The following is a 23,418-nucleotide window of genomic DNA, read 5'->3' as shown; positions in this document are numbered from 1 at the left end:
ATACATAAACCATTTTTTAATGTACATGTTTAGTGCTGCGGTTCATTTATGGAGCTACAAAGCAACAGATTTCCAAATAAACAATGATTTTTTATTGTGCTTTTTAAAGTTGAATCACAATTAAAACTGGAAATTGTATTTAAAAGCAGAACTATTTTTATTACACATTAAATCCATGTACCTGTGAGTGACTTGTGTAAATCAGTTGAGGATTCTGAATTGTCCTTAGATATGATTACTATAAATGCCAATTTTTGTTTATGTAGGAGAGCCTCCAGCACACCCGTTGCCATACTGAGAAATAATGTTTTTAGTCAGTATTGAGGGATAAAGAGACACCCTGGAGCACCCAGTGCGAGACGTGTTCTGTGGTGAACAGATCAGCCTCAAAAACCAAACCCACGCCCATTGCATTCCTCCGTAATGACGTAGTGTACACTGGTGTCCGCAGTGTATTCTATGGAGGAAAACGAACATTAGCACAAACAGGTAGTATAAAACATTCAAATAGATACTGTAAAAAATGTTTTCTATACCTGTAACCTGAGGTGTTGGGTCTCTATAGGTATGACTCTGATAATAGGCAGCTGAACCTCAAGAACCTTTGCTTTGCTCTTCACGAGGCAACCCTTCTGCATATCCCAATCTGCTCCTTCCAGGTACAAACCAGACACATAAAAGCCTGAAAGAAATGTCACGTGAACTCATTTAAGGCTCTGATTTGACTGTAGAGGCACTAAAGTCTATTTACTGATTCTCAATTTAAAGTGTTCCAGACCATTACCCTGTGAATTTCGGTCAGAGACTTCTTCCTCTTGACGGTAGTGGGACACTTCAGTGTAAAATGTTGAAAGGTCCAGAGGCCAACCATTTTTTCTGCAATTGGCTTGAACTTGGGCAGTAAGGTACGATTCTGGGATGTGGAGTCCCGATAACCACATCACTTTTGGCTCTGCTGAATCCACCTGAATGAGCAGAAAGGTAACTGATACAGTAAAACATATGTAATGTAGAGGATATATCATGTTAATCCTTCCTCACCCATGATTTATACTGCTCAAATCGCCTCCTGAAATGTATCATCCAATTGCCCAGGGACTTGAGAGTGTCAGGTGCCAACATCTTCCAGATAGCAGGGATCTGACCATTAAAAAGGGACCTGGCAACCTCATCCAACTCACTGCTCATTCCCACTTCGCCAGCCAAGGCCTACACACCCCAACCAATCAAACCTAAAGTAAGTTTTGGGGAAACAAAACAAAACGAAAAAAAAACTCTGATTCCTTCTCACCCTCTGCAGCTCAGCCAGAGACAGTTTCATACGGACCACAAGTTTGTTGAAGCGCCCCAGTTCTTGAAGGAGCACCACTGACGTCGGGGATATCTCAGCACCAATTTTTTTACAGATAAGATCCACGTCAAATATTGCGGGCAACCTGTTTTGAATATCCTGCGCCACCTGAGTGACATATTCATCCCTGCTGATGCTCCCATCAGACTCACCTGGAGAAGACAGAAGTGGTTGTGAAATAGCAAGGAGCCATAGATAAGACATATGAGGCAAAAAGAAGGAAATACCATACCCGTTTGGGGTTGCAAGTCTATCAAATGCAGCCACATGTCTTTAGCTGCTTGTGTGTAGTATCCTATCTCTGCATTGGAATGAAGGCCCATCACTTCTGGAGTGTTTGCCAATGGCATAGACTCAATCTCATCTGTAACCAGTAACAGTAACCAGTAAATGTGCTGAAGTTTGAAAAAATAGGATTTTCTAGATAAAGGCTGACCTGTATATGCTGCCTTTGGTCCATTTGGAGGAATCTTGTAGCTTACAGCATCGTTTTTGAAAAAGTGAAACTGGCTAAAGTCATAAAAGAGGAAGTCTCCAAAATACTCATCCATGTAGACATTGAGGATCCTGCGGTCAAAACTATCAATGACTCGTCCACCGTACATCACCTGTGAAACGTGTGCATATATTAAAGCAGAATTTACAACATCAAAAAAATGTGACAATTTAAGATGCTTTTCTTTACTTCGCCAATAAGGTACTTGATACTTCCCCAGGGAATGTTGCTATCATTTTGTTCATGGGCTTTGGTCAAGTAGGTGTTCAAGATCTCCAAACACACCTGTCAGCCAGCATTTTAATACTGAGATAACTCCAACGAGTTCAGAAAGGTCCAAATTGTTTTCAATGCCACTTACCAAGAAGTCTGACTCGCTGAAGTCATAAGGGACATTCCAGCCAATCTTACCATATTTGCGCCTCTCTTGCACAATGGCATGGAAAAAAGACAACACATAGACCAGGCTGCAAAAGGCAGAGTGTTGGCATCCAGTCATAGTGTCATGGGAGATTTTGGAGTAAATGGCTCTCATGTTGAGTTTGATGCCATCAGGAGCCTCAGTGACAACCTGCAGCACATCATATATTGGCAAACGACTTTGCTGGGAGTTTGAACTAGGACTACTAGTATACTAAGCAAAAAATGAGTTTATTTCTCAAAAAATTGAAAGGGAAGAAATACAGTTATTTTACCTTAAGGGACTTTTGAAGAATGCCTATGGGAAAGTCATCTATAGGATTGGTTGTCAACCAAAGACGAAAGTTGGGATGAGGTTTGGTGATCCTCTCTATGCACTTCTCCAAATCTTTTAACCATTTTACCAGCAAGTGGCAGTTCTGAAGCATCAACCACTGACCACGAGATGCTGCCAGTTCAAGAAGGTGCAATGCAACCTTTGAAAGAACATAGGATTTAAAGTTTTTTTTTCCCACTCATTTTTGAGGGGCAAGGCATTACAGAAGGTGGAAGTTCTTAAATTAATCATTTTAGAGAATAAACCATGTGAGTGGGTCTTGCTACCCCTCAGCCATTTCATATACAATAAAGCCTCCCAGAGTGATAAGCGGTCGAGATTCTAGAATCTAGAAGATAAATCCAACATACCTTCTTCTGTCCTTGACCCATAGCAAGGAACTTAAACTCGCCCCCGAAGCCAGTTTTTTCAGCCAGTTTCATGAAGTCAGCCGCAGGATCAGAGCCGGGGCTCAAAATGAAGACAATGGGTGAGAATGGGGTGCTTTGCTCATAGATATTATCAAAACTGATCACGGGAGGTTGAACATATCTGTGGACAAAGATATGAGAACTATATGACCAAAAATCCAAGTTAAAGGGGGAAAAGGGTACAGAGGATTCTCTTTTTCTTCTAGTGTTACTTATTTGAAGAAAAAAAGAAAGAAAAAGACCTTTCCCCCATTGTGATAGTGACAAAGTTGATGATGGCTCTGTAGACTCTGTCAACATGGAAACAGCGAAGCAGGAGCAACTTCTGAAAGGCTGTCAGCTTCTCATCATATTTCATCGGCAGTGAAGAATTTTCTGGTGCATCAAGGTCATACCACTGTGCAAAAATAGAAGGACAGTTAGGTAATTTTGGTAAAAGGCAGCCACTGATATTCATCATACGAAGTAGTAGCAACATGACAAGGATCTAGTTAGAAGGGCCACTTTGTCCTGGATCAAATACATCAATAATTTTGAAAAAATAGGATGGTGAATATTTTATATTATGGTAAGACAGTATAAACACATTTTCCAACATATATTATTTTTTGGATGCTTTTAGTTCTGTCTGATAATTGTGGAACTCCTCATGTCACCAATAAGCTCATATAAAGCCTGCCCTACAATCCTGATTTAACCATTAAACCAACTTCTGAGACAAGCAACAATGGCATTAGAATACAAGTACTTCTATTGTCAAATTTCTTTTTGGTAATTTATTTGTAATGGATGATTTTAGAGTCATTCCGTGTGCTTCTTCTACGTTGTTGTTATTAAGAAAATTCTCAAAACATGGGATTCATTTGTGACATTGCTTTAGGTAACCTACTGATTTCCACTCTGATGAATTTCTGCTGACATCATCAGGCAATGCCTCAAATTGCGCAGGAAAAAGCTCGGACATTTTCATTATGTCTTCCCAGCTATGATCAGGAAGCCAGGTGCAAGTGTTTTTGCGGGTACACTTTTCCATGGACAGATTACCTTTGCAAAGATAAGGACAGACTTCAGTGAGTATTGATTTTTTACTCTGATGAACAGCACCACAACAAAGTGTTTTTTTAACACTTTGTCACCTTTAATAAAAAAGTCTAGTTCCTCCTGGGGTACACGACCTTCTGCCTGCTCAATCTTGACAGTCATGTTGAATGAGAAGAGAAGCTTGTGTTTCTCAAAAAGACCTGAAGATAAACAGATACTGTGTGTACTTATTGATAATATGAAATAAAATAACTACTGCCAAATAGTCGACCCATACCTGTACAGACATAATTATAAATGTTATACGTTAGACTGTCAATTATGTTATTCAGTCTTTGTGGCAGACCAGAATTCGGTGATGAATTGCAGAGTGAAAAGTCAAACACTTCCAGAAAAGAGGTGAGAGAATACTGGTACATGCTGTTAACCAAAGCCATTTCAGTCAACGCAAAGAATAAAATGGCACCGCGCTTGGCAGCAGGTCGGTAACCGTTTCGGAGCACATCAATTTCCACTGATGTTTTCACGGCCAACTTGAGATTCTCAGATACCTGATGGTGGCAAAATTCTTCCGTCACACATGATGATCAAGTTCAATTGACTTATATTGAGGGGTTTGGCAAACTGACCTCACTAGATTTAGACTTGGTTTCCTCCAATGTGTAGAACAGTTCTATGTCATCCAACATGTTTCCCGTGGATGTGGCCAGCTCCTTCAGTAGAGTTTCACCGAGAATTTTCAGCAGCTTCTTATTGTCACTCGTCTTTTGGATCAAAAATTTGCGCTGCTCTTCCAGCTCCTTCTTTTCAAATCCCATTATAACACTGAGCAACTGGTCCTCCAGACCTTGAAGGGTTACTACATGAAAAGCAATCGATTTTAAAAAAGTAGTAGTAGTAGCATGACTTGAAAATGCTGCTTGTCAAACCAAATGGTCTTACCAGTATAATTGATAACCATCGCCTTTCCGTAAACAGAGGGAGAAAATTTGGGGTTTCCCAGTTTAGTGTTAAGGTAAAGTCTGAAGCTAGGATCATAGTCCACCTCTTTGTCACCTAGCATGACAACCTGCCTGCCCTGTACTCCTTTCAAATTCTTCTCCAAGACATTCTCAATTACAGGGTCAATGTACTCATCCACATCTTGGAAAAGGAATGGGCACCCATCTTTAATTGCCATCTCTAGGTGTTTCAAAAAATCTGGATCATTGAAGGATGAGATCTGAACAGAAAAGAAGGTTAAAGTGAATTAATGGGGCTTCTCTGTTTCTGGAGCAGTGTGAAACATTTAAAGCTATTGTAAATATTTAGAAGAGCAACTGGCATTAGAGGTAAGAATAATGGGCTTTTATTACCTTGAGGTTGTTTTGTGCCTCTTTCTTCTTAATCCAGTTGAGCGCTTGCTGTTGAGGGTCAATACACATTGGGAAACGGATGCCTCTTGTTGTGAGGATTCCATTTTGAACTGACAGGTCATCCGGGGGTAAACCTTCTGACACCCATCTGTAACCAAAAGCGACAAATTGTCCTTCAGGTCAATCTTTTGTCTGTCAAAATGAAGCCAACAACCAATTTCCAATCTTTCCATTTTGTGCCATTTCACCTGCTGATTTCCACCTCATCTGTTAATAAGTTGTCCACTTTAAAAGGCTGGCTCAATGGAATACCTCTCTCCTTTACATCTTCAAGCCAAGTTTGGTACACCATCTCATTTCTGAAGTCCCAGCTGAAGGCTCCTTCGTAGCTCAGGAAAGCAGCAGAGAGGAGACAGTCTCCCAAAAGGCAGACACGCCTCTGTTTTAACTCCTCTAAATCGTGTGTCCACCTAAATACAGAAACCACAATGGAAACAATTATGCATATCATATGGATTGCTGTTTAGCTTCTGTTGCTGTCTCACCTCACATTCTCAGAGCTCAAGCCTGAGATAAGTTTGTCAGCAGCTATAAGTCGTCTTTCCAAAAGCTCAGCCTCCTCCTGTAGTTTCTGTTTCTCCCCTATAGCAGTTTGATATTTGTCTCCAAGAGTCTTCAATTCGGTCTGGACATTACTGAGTTCACTTTGAATGCTGTCCAGTTCACTTTTACTTTGAAATAAATTCCCTTCGAGGAATGCCACCTGCAAACACGAACCATATTTACCGTGATCTGAATCCCTTGACAGAAAACACACCATAAACATTCTCTTCACATTACTTTATCTCTTTTGGGCATTATCTCACTGGCAACTTCACAGTAACCAACAACAGCCTCCACAAATTTAAACAATTCCAAAGCAGCTTTGCTGATGGCTTGCATTTCTTCAAAGCTGGTCGAAAGGTTCTTCAAGATGCCTAAGAACCAGAACGAGCAATAAAATCTCTGAAGCAGGGAGCAAACGATCAGGAAATCAACCTACCTTTTACAGTCGTGACCTGGTTTGGGGTTATGGCATCACAGTCTATCTCCAACAGTGAACGCGGGAAGGCAGGATCTGCCAACATCTTTTTAGCGCCACCCCAGTCAATGTCTTTTTTCTTACACAGCACCAGGATACATTCAAACACAGCTACCACAGGCATAGGTGGCTTTGTAAAGATTCTGAATGAAAGAGCAGCAGAACCAGTTATGGAGTTTAATTGTATTTTGGAATTACTATCTTTTTTCGACATAGAAAAAAAATATTCAGGTTAAAATAAAAAGGGAGTTTACCTGAGCTCAGTGAAATAATGTTTTCCGAGGTCTCGTAGGGCAATCCGAGCTGCTTCTACTGCTGGCAGAGCTTCAGCCAGGGAATTTTCCACTTCTGCCTTTTCGATAGCAATGACTTTGTTTTGCTCTTCAATCTCTTTGGCTTTGTCTTCTGATAATGACTTTTTCTCCTCGGCTAGACAAAAGTGCATTCACCAAGAGTGTTTATGAAAATAAATAATATCACTTAGTTAGCTTGTGCTTTTTTTATGACAATGATGAGTTGCATGTTTTCACTGACCCACAGTAGTGTTTGAGACAATGTCTATCAGCATTTTCTCACAGGCTGCAGACTTTTCAGAGAGGACCTCATTTTGCTCTGCCAGTTTGATGTTCAGCTCATCCAGTTGTACAGTGGCTTCCTTTAGTCGATCCAATCCCCCTTCGAGGTGTTTGCATTGTGCTAGAATCCATAAAGAAATGTGTTGTCACTTTCCTACTGTGAAATGCCCCCCCTGCCCCCCAGTATTTTGTTTTCTTGTACCCAGAATACACTGGTCCTTTTCCTGTAGAAGGCTTGAGTAGGTATGAATGAAATCCAAGTAGTTTTTTGGAGTAACATAATTAGAACGTCTAAGTTTTTGTTGGAACAGTATGCTGTAGTCGCAAACTGATTTATGGACCATGCAGACATGATTTATGACAGCTTGAATGTGTTCCTTTGAAATCATTTCACTTTCACCTGGACAGACAAAGAACAATTTCAAAGAAGCACTATTAGACAAATCGCACACTTGTTATGGCTACGTTACTCCTGGATATTTAGTGCATTTCCAAATATTTTTCACAAACTGTAGCATTAAAAATAAAGTCTTTGCTTCTCTTTTTTTAAAGACAGATTTTTCAGTTAGGCCCAATTTAATAAAAATAAAATGGCTGTTCTACATTAAAAGGATAATGCACTTAAAGAAAAGACTTCACAACCGATTATTGCTGCAAATAAGGTAAAGGTGAACTACAAACCTAGGAAGAACTCTGCGACACCACGCAACGCCTGTGGAGGCCATGGCAAGAACCAGTCTATCACAGTGTTGTTCATCAATCCTACAAAACAGGCAAACATTCTTAAAAATCTCATCATCATTGATGTTAACTCCCATTGTCTTCAAGTTTACCCGGAAAGTTTCTGCAGCGCGTCCTCAGGGTATCTCCCAAAGGAGACATGGCTAAAACAATGTGCAGGTTGCTGGCACTTTTCTTAACAAAATACTCCCACACGCTGGCTTTCGATGGTCCGGCGCCCTCTTTTAGGGCCTCGTCACGAAGTTGGTTGAGAATTGATTCTTTCTCGTCATCAGGAAACAATGCAGGAACAATACCTATCAGACAACATCACGATCGTAGCAAAATAGGTCACTTTTTTCTCACGAGAAGTGTTATCCTATTTTATTATAAACCCAGACTTTAGAAAACAAGTCCAACCTGAAGTAAGCATGTTGTTGATAAGTTCCAAAAACCCTTCCTCAGCAACGTGCCCATCATTGAAGAGAAACACGATCTTCTTATTTTCAATACCAAGCTTATAATACAATTTTTTCAGGTCATCACGAAAGTTTGGATGGCAATAACCTCTACTGAGTGTTATCTCAAACAGCTGAATCCGCAATGATGAAAGAAGCCTGCTGTTAGAAACGTAAAGGTGTCACTTGATTACTAATAGATGCTATTTTACTTTGCACAACATTTGACAACCTAATAGCAATGATTGAATTTTTTGTAATTGTCATGTTTTTACAACCTCACAGTTAGCAGCAAATGCAGCAAGCTTGGTGAGAGACTGCTTGCCCGAGCCTCCCACACCCACTAGCAAAGCATGGCCTCCATCAATGCGGATGATTCGGTGCACGCGGGTCAGATGTTCCAGAGCGTCGTGGAACAGCACCAGATTCATCCTTGGCATTCTATCGTTATATTCCTCAAGAATCTCCTGTAGAATGCAAAATTGGTCATTTTGGTTGACATTCCTAACCTAAAAGAATGCGAAAGCAAAAATAACCTCACCATACCTGAAACAGGGCTTTACAAGCTTCATAGTCCAGCAAGTCCTCATATACTCTTGTTTCTGTCTCACTCAGGGCTGATCTGTAGTCTCCAAAAAGAATTGGATCTCTCATAACGTCCTCCATGTTTTCCTTAAAATGGGTCTCAACTAAGTTTCTTACAAGGCCTTGAACCTGCGGGGTTAAAAAATAAATACATAAATAAATAAGAACATCATGTTGATATATTGTAGTGCTAAACAGAAAGCGGGTTGATAGTTATTTACCAAGTTCTTGTCTTTTTCGTCAATAAGTCTATCATGGAAAATCCTGAGACACTCATTTCGCCAAACCCGAACAAATATAGAAACCAATGGAAACCTGTTATAATAAAAAGTGATAATCATCAAACGCAAAACAACCAGGAAATGTATGCCTTAGATTGATCAGACCTATCAGGCCGAGTGAGTGTCAGCCCATTGTAGACCCTTGACAGGTCTCGCAGATTAAAGATGTAGTGGAACTTTGCTGGAGTAGGTGGAAGGTCTTTGACAAGGTTTTTGTACAGTTCCAGTGTGCAGAAGGTGACTTTGTCACAAATCGTTTGTACTGAATCCTCAAAATGCTAAAATGTTCAATCAATATACATGAGATGCATTGAGCCCAGTGTAATCTTAAAAAGAAATACTCACTTTGGTGTGGCCTTTGATAATAGAGGAATAGATCAGGTGGAGAGACTCTATAGCAGGGAATGGAATGCTGAAGACACTGAAGAGTGAAACGAAGCGAGGATCAACCTCATTCCTGCCACCTCCTGCCTTTCCCATAGTAGCAATGAAGCCAAGGTCCTTGAGGATTTTGTAGGTGAGCTCCTTCCCTCGGTCATAAATGCCTCCCCTGTCCAACAAGAGCTTCAGCAGTGCAATAGGCTGCTGTGTGCCATAGCTATCCACCTGGACACCATGAAAAAAAATACCCCCAAATACAGGAATTCAGTCATTTGCTTAGTTCTGATGTCAAACAGAGGTCCAAATGTGTTGGACATACCTTTGGCATATTCATGTCATCTATATAGACCAACAATGTCTTTCCCATTTGTGGACCATATATGTCTTTGGTTCTTTTTTCAATATTGGCTTCAATGTTCTTCTGAAGGTCCATTGATGTTGTCCCGAATGAAAGGTTGATGGTCAAAGTGGTCTGTTGGGGAATATTAAGAGCATAAAATTTGACAACAGTATTAAATTCAGCAGAGCTAGCTTGTGAACCCACTCTTGTGTCGACATTTTGGTTCTTCAGAAAGTTGTGAACTGTGGCTGTTTTGGAGGTTCCAGGTTCTCCGACCAAAAGAACAGACCTCTTTATCTTCACCATCTGTTCCAGGATCCAGCTAGTTTTTGTGGTGTCGACTGTTGGAACTGAGGTTAAGGACGGACAATTAAAAGCAAAGACGGTAAAAGCTTGATTGTTAAAAAATCTTGGTTAAAATTACTAATACATAAACCACTTGCACTTCTAATGACAAATAATGCTGATCTGATCTGATATTGTCGTACCTAGAATATCAGCAAACTTTATGTCATGATTATGGATGTATGTAGCAACCAGACTACTCCAGGGAACCCACTTCTGCTGTGTTCCATCAAAATGGAAATCAAAAAGACTGGGCAGGTAGCCTAAATCAGTGATACAAGCGTAAATAATCATTATTACCTCTTTTATTTTAAAGTGCAAGAACAAACTAGTTTCCTTGTCCATTTCAGCAGAGCACAAAATAAAATATCAGTCAAATAACACCTAAAAATGAATTTTTTACCTGGGATTTGACCTGGTCCTGCCAATGTTTTGTCATCACTCACAACGGGTAAGCAAGAATGTTTTTTGATTAAATGATCAAATTTCTCCCTTTCATTGTCCATCAATGTGGCACCAAGAGACAAGAAGAGCGCTTCTAGGAAGTAGCACTCCAACACTGCAGCGCTTTGGTTCTCAATTTCAAGTAGAGAATCAAGTATCATGCAGAGCTGGGACACCTAAACATATCACCAACACAGTCAGAAATCATTGTAAATTTTTAAGATCAAAGGTAATGCTAAATTTCATTTTTCAATACAGTTTTGCTCGAATTAAGAATAATCCTACCATGTTCAAATCTGTTTGGGTGACAACAGTCCTCAATTTCTGTACTTGTTTTCCATCAACAAGCCCTTGCACGATCATGTCAATCAATCTAGGCACATATTTTTCAAAGAGATTGTCCAGCACGTGTTGTTCCTGTCACATCACAAATATATATTGAGGAATGTTCAAATATCATCTTATGATTGAGTATTTTTCCAACACAATGGAGGTGCTGTACTTGAATGGGTCTCTTTGTCAGCCACTTTTGCCAGTATGGGGTGTAACGCAGGTTTTCAGGATCTACAAAAACCATTCCGCAGCGAGAAACAGTAGCAGGTGAAGCATACTGCAGATCTCCAACCTGCAATCACCAAAAAAAATCAATATGAAGCACAATGTATCATATAAGTATGTAAGACATACAGTGTGCAACTTCTACAGACCTCAAAGAGCAGGGCACAGTGACCTTGTAAACGTATTCGTTCCCCATTTGCCAGAGTGAGGAGCTTGTTGTCATCCATGACCGAATTCATGTTCTCAACCCACAGAGCATCCACATCTCCATCAAAGAGGATGTATCTGTGAGTTTGAGTTTAAGTTAAAGAATTGTCTACATTACTAGCATTGACATATACTGTAAAAGACTTGTGTGTGGCACATATTCATTTGTTACTTGCTCTTTATGAAATATTTCATTTTACCTCTTTTCTTCTTTGTCAGTTGGCTTGTTGATGTCACGGAAGATGTTGGATAAGAGCCCGTCTGTCCAGTCTCGAGTGTCAGGATCCAATATACCATACAGCTCAATGACACTCACAGCTTTGGGGTTCAAAGGATATAATTTGGTATGTAATCCCAATCTGGTGGTGAAATGCTAAATCAATGACTGTAATGTAACAAAAGGTAGCAGTAGAAAATAAGGTCATCCGAGAAAGACTGACTTGGTTTGAGCTTGACATAAAGTATTTATTACAACCGATTTGCCTCCACCTGTTGGACCCACTATCATAGTTGTGTGTCGTGTCATCATTGTTTCATACATCTGCACCACTTTATCCACCTGAAAGCACAGATATCCATTTGAAGGCTCAACAACAATTTTTTTGTTGCTAAAAGCCAGACCATTTTAAGCATCACGCATCATAAGTGTATACTATGAATGTGTGAAGAACACATTATACCTGAATTGGTAACAGAATGTATTTATTCTCCTCCAGGACCTCTTCAACAGCGTCAGTGAAGTTAGGATAGCCTACGCGAGGGCATTCCAGTTTGGGAAACAGGTCTGAGATCAGGCCAAGGAATAGAGGAACGTCCTCCAATACAAACTTTGGCAGATTCATGTCCCTCAAAGCTCTCATTAGCAGTAAATCCTAGAATGAAAGGAAGAAGAATTTGCTTTGCTTGAAGGAACAAAGATTATTGCATAAAACGGCTTTTAATGGGGGATGATGGTAAACTGAATACAGTAATGTAATCCTCTGATTAAACAATTTAAAACTGTGTTTATTTGCATGCGCATGTGGCTCGTGTGTTCGGATAAATGTTTTTTTTTATTAACAGCACAGTAGCTTTAATAAAAAAAACTATATTGTTACAATCCCTTGTCTCACAGTCTCGCTGTGTATCTATGGTCACTTCACTTGACTAAAAAGTGACGGGTTGCCATGGGGTTCTCTGATTCCCAAAAAACTAGATGATGGATGAGACAGAAAACGCTAACTCCCACTCTGACTTTTTCGAGTGTGAAATCTGGAGGGGAAAAAGTGATGATTGCACCTCAGCAATGTCTGGTGAGCCCCTTTTCAGTTCTCCTGCCATCACCAAGACAGATTTCAAAGCTCGGAGGCCAAAGTCATAATGAGATTGCTTGGAGAGCTGCTCGCCAGACAATTTATAGAGCACAGTCATCTTCTTTGCAAGGACCTAAATGAAACAAAAGTTCACAAAGTTATTTTGCACTGTAAATTTGTTTACTGCACATGCATATAGAAATGTGGGTACAATTCTCACCTTGGCCATTAGGAATCCCTCAGAAAAGAGCATAATCTCACAAATTTGTTGCAAATCGGGTACAATCACCACAACAGGCCTGAAAAGAGCTTTGACTGACTCAGGCAGCTCTGTGCGCCCTGGGTAGCCCGGGTTCATGGTGATGAAGATCCCGATTCGGTTATCCAGGGTAATCTCGTGACCCTCAAACTGATGTCCAAAATGCCAGAGTGTTACTTGGCGAATGTACAAAACAACAAATCTCAAGAACCAAAAATGACCAGGAATTATAATAAAGAATTTGAAAGACTCACATTAAATACGTTGAGGGAAAGAATAAGAGCATTACGAATCGTATGAATTTGGGAAGAGATAACTGAAAGGACTGAGGCATCAATACGGTTGAATTCATCAAAGCAGACCCAGGCTCCACATTGTGCCAACCCAGAGAGGATTTTCCCCACAGCCTGCACAGCGAATACAATAAATTAGGCAGACAGGAACGTAATTACACACCACCTTTTTGAGGACAATTGGAATTTTATTCAAGCTTCTTACCTTGTAGTCCATGCCTTCACCACAGTTGGTAACCACACAGAGCAGGCCCAAAGCTTTGGCCAAATCTTTGGTGGACTCTGTTTTACCAGTACCAGCAGGTCCAGCAAGAGCACCACCCAGGAACATGGAGAGAGCCTTCAACACAAATGCGTACCCATATCAGTAAGTTGCGTAAAGTGTTTTAATGTAACCAAACCTGTGTAAGGGTGAGGTAGATTCTGTCTGTCAGAGGAGTAATAATCAATCGGCCATTCAACCCCATGTATTCGTAGCCGTAAAAGAAAGATGAACTGCACTGGCGCACAACAACATTGTCTTCTTCCTGGACCCAGTAGAATCTTAATTGGCTTTCCCACTCAAACTTCTCCGCATCCATGATACTGCAGAGAGAAACAGGAGACTGCAATTCAATAAACTATACTTAATCTACACAGTATCAGCAACCTGAGTGATGAGAGCTGTACCTGTTCTGTAAAAAGCTGTCCACAATGTCTCTTGCATGGACATCTATGATAAGGACAGTGTTGATCTTTCGTCTATCATTTTTCCCTAGAGGCCGTGTTATACGTGTCACCAACTCATCAATCTGCTGGTGCATTTTCTTCGCATAATTCTTTAGAGCATCTTTATCTCCCCTTTTCAAGTTTTTAAAAACATCTTCCACCTCCCATGTCCACCACACTTGATTTGTTGCCAATACCACCATGCCTTGAAACAGCAACATCCAATCCACCCTAAATGACAAGGAGACTTAAAGTGGGAACGGTTTCACTCAGACGTACACTAGATAAACATGCTGAAAATCAACACACACCTGCTTCCGTCTTCACAGTTACGAAAAATTGCTTCTTTAGTAATTAGTCGATTACTTCGTCTCATCTCAGTTAAGACTTCTGTCATCCATTCCTCCACCCTTCCTTTGACTTGTACAGGCTTTTGAAATTCCATCACTTCACCTTCGGTAGACACTATGGCTGCTACCGATGTCTCTTCACTAGTCTTCGTGTCAAAACGCAGAGATGTGATGTTATCATACATCTTGTGAAAGAAAAGTGAAATAGTGTTTAAGATGTTTCACCTATTTCACTTCGCATACCTCGTCCAAGAAGGTTTATTAATGCTTGGAAGGATGATGACTTTACATTCTCACCTTTATCATATGTTCTTGAACACCCTCATGGCACCTACTTCCCAAAATACTGAGCAGTTCATCATCAGAGATGAAGTAGAAGCGAGGGAAGGCATCCCGTTTGGAATCTAGGTAATCGTTGAGGCTCTTCTGACACCTTTCAAGGTTTTCACTGAGGTTCTGCAGCTCTGTTAGCCGGTTAGGGGCCAGGCAACACTGCTTTATGTTTGGCTTTCTCTGTGTTTCATTCATTATCTACACAAGAATGACCAGTAAATACTTAAAAGTTTGTTCATGTAATACACTGAGGTGTGGCCAAAACTCACATCTTTAAATTTTTTGTCGATTGTGTCAAATGTTTTGGCTTCCTCCGGTAACTGCGAGGAAATATCACCACCAATGAATATGTTCTCTAAATACATCCATTTCCGTTGTACCAGCAACCAAACCTGGGCAAAAGTATGAAGTATATTGAAATATAGATGAACCGTTAAAGGCGGGTGAATTTACATTTTCGGACCTCTATGATTTCGTTAATAAGAGACAGGTCTTTCTCCCATTGTTGTATGGTGCTTAGAAAAGGTCCTGCAAAGCGGCTCCCTGCCATGCTTTGCAAATTCAAGGAGTCGTTCTCCACATTCAAGAGAATCTCATCAACAGCAACCAAGATATAACACTGTTTTTTCGTGTGTTGACTATAGAGCTGTACAATGAATTTCATGTTTTCCCAGGTCTTCGCCACCTCTTTTACACTCTGAGTGACACAAAGAGACATTTTAATGAATTATCTTCCTTTATTTCACATTTTAACTCCAATTTGGACTTATCGATAAAGAGCTTACCTTTTCAACAGCAAGCTCTTTCACCGCTGAAGTGACGATTTCATCTGTGACGTTTGCATTTTTATGAAGATCCATTGCAAACATGTTTTCCAGTGTAAAACTGCGTATGTTGATCTCAAAGCTTGTGCCCGTCCTTTGCATCAATTCCTTCCAGTGTCTGTTGGAGAAAGTGTGTACTTGTCACTTTTTGTTTGGGTTTTTTTGGTGGATGGATGTATTTTCCTTGTGTGTCCTGTCCATGTGATTGTATGAGTTTCACCTACTGTGTCTCTTTTGGCTTTCCTTCCCTTGTGTGACCCAGAAAAAAACACTTTGAAAAAATAATTTATTGAAATGAAAAATTAAACTCCTACTTTGTTGATCCGGAATGATTCCTCTGTTACTGGCATGACTTGGAGATGTGCATATCAGAATGTAACCACCCTGTTGAAGGTGAACAAAGTAACCAACCTTTCTCTGAGTGCTTCGTTCTTCAGGTCCAGCAGAAGAGGGAGAGAATCTTTGAATTCCTTCATTCTGGCCTCAACAAAGCAAGCCACGGGGAGCGCCTGTACATCTTTGGGCAATTTCCTCAAATCCTGAACAAAGGATTCAACCCCTTCCTGAAGCAAATGGATGTCTAAGTCTATCCACAAGGTCTGAGACCACTTTGTCTTTGCAGCCTGAAGAACAATATCAAGAACCAGACAGGTGATGTGTACAGAAAATCTGATGCGTCATAGAATTTGTGTGACATTTTAAACCTGACCTTTTGATCGCGGTAGATATCATAAATCTGCTTGAAGCTATCCATGTCTTTTTGCATGCCGACAATCTCTGGATATGCAAGGACAGGAAGGTCCAACAGCTTCTCAGCATTAGCTATCTCCTGCCGTCCTTCCACCATTTTGGCGAGCTCCGCTTCATACGATTCCATTATTGATAGTCCTACCAGGATTAAAAATGGATGGATCACTGCAATGCCATAAAATCTAAGTAAAATTCAGTGATTTCAGTAAAGATTTTAAGAAGCTATATACCTTTATCTAAATCATTCCCCACAGCTCCAGGACCATGCATATTAAAGCTTTCCACAAAGATGTACAACTCCTCCCGAAAATCTTCTGCCATCTTCTGGGTGGTCTTTGTTTAAATCAGGTGATAAAGAAAGAGCCATATCACTAAATTTCTCTTGCGAGGACTTGGTCTTTGCATTTATAGGATATTATGTGTATTCGTCCAGTCTAATATTCTAACCTTTTTGAATGAAATCTTTATATCTGTGAGACTCAGATCTACTTTTTTGGATTCCACAAACAGTTGCTCCCAAAGCTGGTTGATGTTCTCTACAAGCTCAAGCTCCTCTTTTTCAACCTAAACATTAAAGATACAGCTCAATAATTCTGTAAAATGTTGACTCACTTATGCAAAACATTTTAAGAGTAGTATATGCTAAATCAGAGTACCTCCACTTTGTACATAGCCATTGTTCTATATCTTTCCTGAATATTTGTGATGCTTAGCTCCACATTAAGAGACATATCTCTCACAAAAGAGACGGTCCCAAGGACATTTTTCAAGTTCTCAAAGGTGTCAGGACTTTGTTTAAGCTTCTTTGAAAGTTGCTATGGAAAACACATGATTAAAAGGGTAATTAACTTGGTAAAATAGCTGGTAACATTTCAAGGCATGTTTAAAAGACATTCACTTTACCGTGAGTTCATCTCTTAAATTGAAGAGTTCCTCTTTGGCCGATTTGTTGAGCTGACTTCCAAATGAACTGATCCATGACTCTGCCATCTCTTGCACAGTGTGGCAAAGTGGCTCCAGGTTTAGTTGGACAATGTGCACATTAATAAACACAGGCTCCAGGAGGACCTTTTGATGTATATGAGCATAAAACTGCAGCCTGTGATCGTACATAGCGCACGACGGGTTTTTAGCAGCAAACCGTTCACAGACTGTGGCTTTGTCCTTTTCCCATAGAGGCTTGTACTGTTTCCAGTGATTGAGGTATTGGTCTGCAGAAAGCAGCAACTGCTGAATATTTTGGGACACTTCAAGTGCACTCTCATTGATTTGAGGATGATAAGATACGCTGTCAAAAAAACTAAAAGTCACCAAGTCATCACCATCTATTTGTTGTGGTGGGCACTCAATGCAGGTTCCGTTCATCCAACGCGTAAATTCCTGGAAAATAAGACAAACATGGACAGATCGCATAAGAAAGCAATGCAAATATCCAGTCTAAAATTCACAATAGCTGGGTAGAATATAAAATAATGGTCTTACTTTGGTGCTCTCGACACAATCTCTGATACACTGCATGAGTAACTGGTAGATCTCGTTTATTTGAGGTTGCAATAAAATTTTGGGGGCAGAGAGGATGGCATCAATACGGAAAAGAGGTTCACTTCCCGACAGAACAGCACTGAAATCCTCGATATTTCTAAATTTGGCAATCAACACATGGCATGTTTTAGAGGTCGCCGTTATCACGATAGTCGAAAAAATGGTCACAGTATTAGACGTTACCTCAGCACCATGTTAATTAGACAATCGTGCACCTTGTGTTCCCAGTATGCATAGTAATTTGACATACATTTGGATTTGCCAGTGTTTGTTTCCATAATCAAATGTTCCACTTTAGTCAGAATAGGTCCAATATCAGTGTATTTGCTTTTCAACAAATGTACAGTCTTGGCCAGGTCTCTATCAATACATTCGCAAAATTCCCTGACACCTGAAAAAAAAAACATAAAATTGTAATTATGACTTTAAGATACAGTATAGGGGGGTTAATATAGATGTGTTTATGTGCTAATTATTTGTACTTGGTAAAAGGTCTGTCTTATCTGGAGCAGGACATTTCAGGAGGTTTGCCATCAATATCGACTGCAACCTGGCTTCAATATCAAGCTCGTTGTTTTCGATTTGATTGACAATTGATTCAAACTTTGAGAGTTCCTGATTTGTCTCATTGATGAAATCTGCTATCGCTAAATTGAAAATATACAAATAAAACTTTCATCATACCTCCTGTGTAATAATGCATGAATGAAATCAAAGCAAGATTTTAGAATCATACCCAAGGAGTTCCAGTTTAGTCTTTTGCATCCTGATGAAAACAGTGTTTCAACCCTTTCGATGTTTCTTCGCAACATGAAGATCTTTTCGTCACTCAGACCATCAATTGTAGAGTTGTGGCGATTGGCAAGCTTGCGCAGCTCTTCATTGTACCTGTAGTCAATATAAAATGCTAACTTTGAGACTATGTTTCTTTTGCATATTGTTATTCTTGATGAGTGTAACAACCTTATGAAGTTCAATTCCTGTAGAGTCACATTTTGAGCGACCTCTGGTATGGAAAAAGACATTGAAATCAAGTTTTTTGTCTCAGCAATCATTGTCATGATCTCGAGTGGAAAATTTGCATGGTATCGCTTATGCTGCTGAGAACCGGTAAGAGTTGATGCCGGAATGACCTTGAGACATATCAAAATAGTGGTTATTTTCTTTACTTTTAAGCTATGTTAAAGTAACACTGATACATACCAACTCTCCCTGGGATTGACTTTCATTTAAAACGACGGCCAAAATGGGTGTCTTCAACAATGTTGGCAAATTACATTCCGTGTCAGAAATCCAAAATTTATACTTCTTCATGGTATGGTCGCTCATTTTTTTCGCCAAATCCAAGTATTTGTTTTTTGCCTAAGAAAAAAAAATCCCAAGAAAACAGAAAATTTTAAATATTGTATTTTTTCACCTTTGACTAAGAATACAAGACTCACCACTTTGCCCATTTCACTCCCCAATAAATCTGGCATTGTGAGGAGAGGAACCATTCCTTCTTTCACATGATGAAATAGGGTGCGAGCCCACCTGATACTACCTGCCACGGGGGGCTCGTTCTTATTTATGTTTGGTTTGTTTTTCTTTTCCTCAAAGATTTCATTTATACTGTCAACCTACAGGAAAATATAAGTCACATCTTATCCTTACAACAGTGTGCCGAATAACATGCAATATATAACAAGAAATGAAATGTTATAAATCATTACAAAACATGCAGTGATGCATTACAAACCTCTTTGCAAAACTGAGACAGAAGTTCATTACTTTTTTTCATCAAATGATTGTTGATAACGGGTCGAGAGCAAATGTCTTTATATTTTACAAGCATGCTAAAGGCAGCACTTGAAGACCGCAATGCCTTAAAAGACTGGTCAATGAAGGTGATGACCTCTCTCTCAATGGCCTGATCAAATACACATAAAAGGTAGATATAAATTATATTCGGGCGGATAAACAAGTACCTAATGTTGACAATGATCTTGAATTCTAAACTTACATGAACACTACTGTTGAAGTTTTGCATGAGGATTTTCCAACTGCTCATCTTGCAGATATTGAAAGGATCAAAAGTTATTCCCTCAAAAGGTTCTCTTAGGTTGTCTACTTTGGCCAGCATCTCATCAAATTGTTTTGGGTCCAAGGTCAGACTTTTTAAGTCTGGGCTGAAGATGTTGCAATACTCATCCAAATTCTACTTGGATGATTACAGATATGTTAGATATTGAACCGTTGTCACCTATTCAGTCCTAAAACATCAGATGACAATGTGTGCATGACACGAACCTTCAAAACACAAGACAAGTCCTGACAGATGGCGGCCATATAATCAGTTTTCTCAAAGAGCTTTCTCCTATCAAACTCCCAGCGTTTTCCAGTGCCTGCTTGCTCAATTTCAGCACGGACTTCAAAGTATGAGGACTTCCACAATTCCAGAACTTGTTTAGCATCCTCTACCTTGGATTTTGCCACTTCTCTTTGATTTCTATTAAAGAAACCCAAATGAGACGTTAATGACAGAGAAATAGACGGTCTTCCAAGTGTTTAATCAAAACTTGACCTACTTGAAAAGCACTGGAATATCAATGACCTGAGCTACCCGCTCAGACAGTTGCCAAACGATGCGTTCCATCAAGGGCACCATACGCTCATTGTTGTTGTAGTAGGAGGATATTAACCACACAATTTGCAGGCTGTTCATTAGAGGTGGGATGGTCTCAAGAAAAACACTAAAGTTTGTTCCTGTAGCCAAATTCTACAACAGAAAAAACACAGTGGGGACAGTGCGAAATCCAAATATACAGACACACACATTAATATTTCAGACTTTTCTAACAAATGTATTGATCACCTTGAAATGCCTTTCCAATGTTTGAAGGAAGCGTACATTCTCGTCCGCCTCTGTGCAATATTTAACAAGTTTATCTACTGTAGCATCCATAGTGGTCATGACACCTGCTTGTGCTTTCTTCAATAAAAGTAGAATCTTCTTAACTGCAGGTTTATTAAGCTTCATTCTCACAGCACTCAGGGTGTAGGACCTTTCCTGCCAGAAAACAATTTCAGCCATGGGACTAGGTGTCTTTGGCTTCTTTTTTTCTTGTTCCTCAATAACAACAATAAGCTGAGTCTGCCAGTTCATCACACATTGCTCCAACTTCTCTACCATCATTGGATTGTTTAGCAGATGGCTGACCTCAGGCTCCATATTTACCAACTCTGGGATGTTCAGAGCAATTTCATCTGAAAAAGAATGTTTTCTTTCAGAACAAATTTCAATGGGTAGAAGAAGTCACTCAACATTTACATCACGTGTCAAAGTGGCGGCCCGGGGGCCAAATCTGGCCCCCCGCATCATTTTGTGCGGCCCGAGAAAAGTAAATCATGAGTGCCAACTTTCTGTTTTAGGATCAAATTAAAATGATAGATATAGATGTATATTATATTTCCTGATTTTCCCCCCTTTAAATCAATAATTTTAATTTTTAATCCATGTTTTTTTCTTTGTGTTTTTAGTTTTTAAAAATCATTTTGTAATATCTAAAAATATTTTATGTTTTCCATTTTAATATGGAACATAATTAAAGAAAAAAATGGTTTCCTTTTGAAATGAAATACAAATGATTAAATAAATGATTTTCCCTCATTAAGAAAAAAAAGCTCAAATAATCATTGTTTTAGATCTATAAAAAACAGAATATTTAGGGGTTTTAATCCAGTTCTTTTAATCCATCTAAATATTATATCTAAAATGGTCCGGCCCACATAAAGTCGAGTTGACGTTAATGCGGCCCGCGAACCAACCCGAGTCTGACACCCTTGATTTACATGATGCAATCAGTGCATTTAGAAGCTCATGATCTGTTTAAATTAAAACAATTTAAAAAACAGCCTTGGACCTTGTACACCTAGAGATGCATGTGTGTTTACTGTGTATCAGAGGTTATCATAAATATTTGCACTATGGGTAGGAAGGTGCTTCATTGTGTTGCAAATAAACCTTGAGTTTGAAGCTGTTGAAAAGTTGAGTTGACCAAAGCCAAAAACTTGTGAGTACTGTTGAGTAACTCATTGCGAACTGATGCTTGGTCACTTGGTTTGGTTGGAGTCTCCTTTCCACTGCTGAATTCTTCACAGCCCACCTTATTTTTTTTTATCTGGTGGGCAGTCATTAGTGGAATATAGATCTAAAAATAGACAAACAAAATACCATGTTTTTTTTCTCTTTGCTGCTAAGAGAATAAGCCTTACTTACATGTATGAGTTTTTTCTGCAACGTTTGCAGGTTGTGCCCATTATGCAAACCGGTCTCGAAGAATTTGGGCATCATCTTATTAGCCTCCGTCATGTCCTGCGGCTCGACAATGGTGTCTAAAATGTGATGCACAAAGAACAATACGTTGTTTTTTCCAACTATAGAGCATCAGAATTGCCATAATTTAGATTTTATTCTTACTCTTTGTGGTCCTGAGGAAATATAAAACTCGAGATTTGGCGAATTCCTCTGGCACTCGGTTTATTGCCATGTGAAGAACAGTGTGATAGACAAGTTGAATTGTCTGAGAATACACAATTTATTCTTTTATTCAATCATTAATGAACACCAAAAAGTTTCAAAAATTGCTTTAATATAAATCGAAAAAATTAAAACAATGAAAAATATCTAAATAATTAAAAAAGAATAATCTTACATGACTTGGTTGTTCAGAAGTCTCTGGTCCAGGTTGGATCTTTGACTTCTCGTGATTCAAATAGTCACCAGATTTTCTGTTTTCTAAAGCTAATACTGAAATGGTAACATTAATTATTATTCAATAAGGGAATTGATATTTAAAACACCTACAGGCAGCAATAGATTTCCAGTCTTTTCAAACTTGAAGGAACTGGAAGCAATTGAATAATGATCCTGGGTACATAAGGTTGGACGTCTATTGCCGTCAATGGCAACCAAATCATCATGTATTATTATATAATATTTCTACAATATTATGTGATAAAACCATTTAAGAAGAGAAAAAAATGTGCATGGAATAGTTGAAATAATAAATAAAAGTGGTCTTCACCTTGAGGAGTTTTCACTTCAATCTCCTCCTCCCGAACAGTTTTCATAAACAGAAGGCAGCAGACGGTGTTTTCTTCAAGAACGACATTCAAAAAGCGAACAAGTTGCGCCTCTTCTTCTCCATCTTTGCGACTCAGAAGTTCATCAAAACATGCATTGTCAGCTAAATTGAAAGAAACACGAACTCGCTGGCGAATCCACTCCACGCGTGTATCGTCGTGAGCCATGACTACAAAATGACGTTTCTCATCATTGCAAGTTCGATTTTATTTAGTTTACACGGAAGGATCATTTGCAGTGAAGTGCCGTTAGCGCGTCTACTTAGCACGTTGCTGTTAGCAACCGACAAACTGAGGGACTTCCTGCCAGGTAAATGTCACAAATACAGAAAATACAGTAGCTGACACTTACAACTTATTTATTGATTATTTATATGTGCACTTCATGGTGAAGCTTTAAATCTCATTATACCTGGATTATGACAATAAAGGCATTTTTAACTTTAAATTTAACAAATAAAATTGAACTAACGTTTATTCTCTTTAATAACATCTCTAAAGTTCCCAAAAAAGTTTGTCTAACTGGATTTGCAACAATATTAAACATATGAAAAGATA

General features: G+C 39.3%; 1 protein-coding gene across 1 annotated transcript; it reads right to left on the bottom strand.

Annotated features, from left to right (window-relative positions):
- Positions 1 to 133: 133 nt before the first annotated feature.
- Positions 134 to 23,121, bottom strand: LOC144074353 (dynein axonemal heavy chain 10-like). The gene is made up of 77 exons (XM_077600746.1): positions 22,803 to 23,121; positions 22,431 to 22,525; positions 22,196 to 22,298; positions 21,995 to 22,110; positions 21,797 to 21,926; positions 20,591 to 20,982; positions 20,304 to 20,494; positions 20,026 to 20,224; positions 19,739 to 19,933; positions 19,475 to 19,645; positions 19,179 to 19,355; positions 18,940 to 19,098; positions 18,700 to 18,869; positions 18,473 to 18,624; positions 18,219 to 18,383; positions 17,920 to 18,127; positions 17,677 to 17,833; positions 17,098 to 17,574; positions 16,851 to 17,009; positions 16,642 to 16,758; positions 16,425 to 16,527; positions 16,154 to 16,332; positions 15,856 to 16,067; positions 15,406 to 15,562; positions 15,084 to 15,317; positions 14,890 to 15,012; positions 14,585 to 14,818; positions 14,249 to 14,472; positions 13,899 to 14,168; positions 13,631 to 13,814; positions 13,435 to 13,569; positions 13,191 to 13,343; positions 12,898 to 13,086; positions 12,664 to 12,810; positions 12,066 to 12,257; positions 11,826 to 11,944; positions 11,586 to 11,744; positions 11,328 to 11,463; positions 11,123 to 11,245; positions 10,906 to 11,037; positions 10,580 to 10,796; positions 10,320 to 10,439; positions 10,036 to 10,181; positions 9,811 to 9,963; positions 9,456 to 9,716; positions 9,216 to 9,388; positions 9,051 to 9,144; positions 8,791 to 8,958; positions 8,523 to 8,711; positions 8,207 to 8,378; positions 7,900 to 8,103; positions 7,748 to 7,828; positions 7,269 to 7,466; positions 7,026 to 7,187; positions 6,746 to 6,920; positions 6,453 to 6,634; positions 6,251 to 6,387; positions 5,956 to 6,173; positions 5,659 to 5,880; positions 5,411 to 5,558; positions 4,998 to 5,277; positions 4,685 to 4,914; positions 4,333 to 4,606; positions 4,151 to 4,255; positions 3,904 to 4,058; positions 3,257 to 3,411; positions 2,955 to 3,135; positions 2,543 to 2,743; positions 2,209 to 2,418; positions 2,037 to 2,132; positions 1,788 to 1,959; positions 1,584 to 1,715; positions 1,292 to 1,503; positions 1,042 to 1,209; positions 785 to 965; positions 537 to 682; positions 134 to 457 (listed from the first exon to the last, which is right to left on the bottom strand). The coding sequence occupies exons 1-77, from the start codon at positions 23,026 to 23,028 to the stop codon at positions 311 to 313; spliced, it is 13,629 nt and encodes a 4,542-aa protein (XP_077456872.1). The 5' UTR covers positions 23,029 to 23,121; the 3' UTR covers positions 134 to 310.
- Positions 23,122 to 23,418: the final 297 nt, after the last annotated feature.

This window comes from Stigmatopora argus, chromosome 5 (assembly GCF_051989625.1).
Source record: "Stigmatopora argus isolate UIUO_Sarg chromosome 5, RoL_Sarg_1.0, whole genome shotgun sequence".
Taxonomy (NCBI): domain Eukaryota; kingdom Metazoa; phylum Chordata; class Actinopteri; order Syngnathiformes; family Syngnathidae; genus Stigmatopora; species Stigmatopora argus.
Note: the sequence above shows the minus strand (reverse complement) of the source record. Positions and strands in the feature narration are given on the sequence as shown.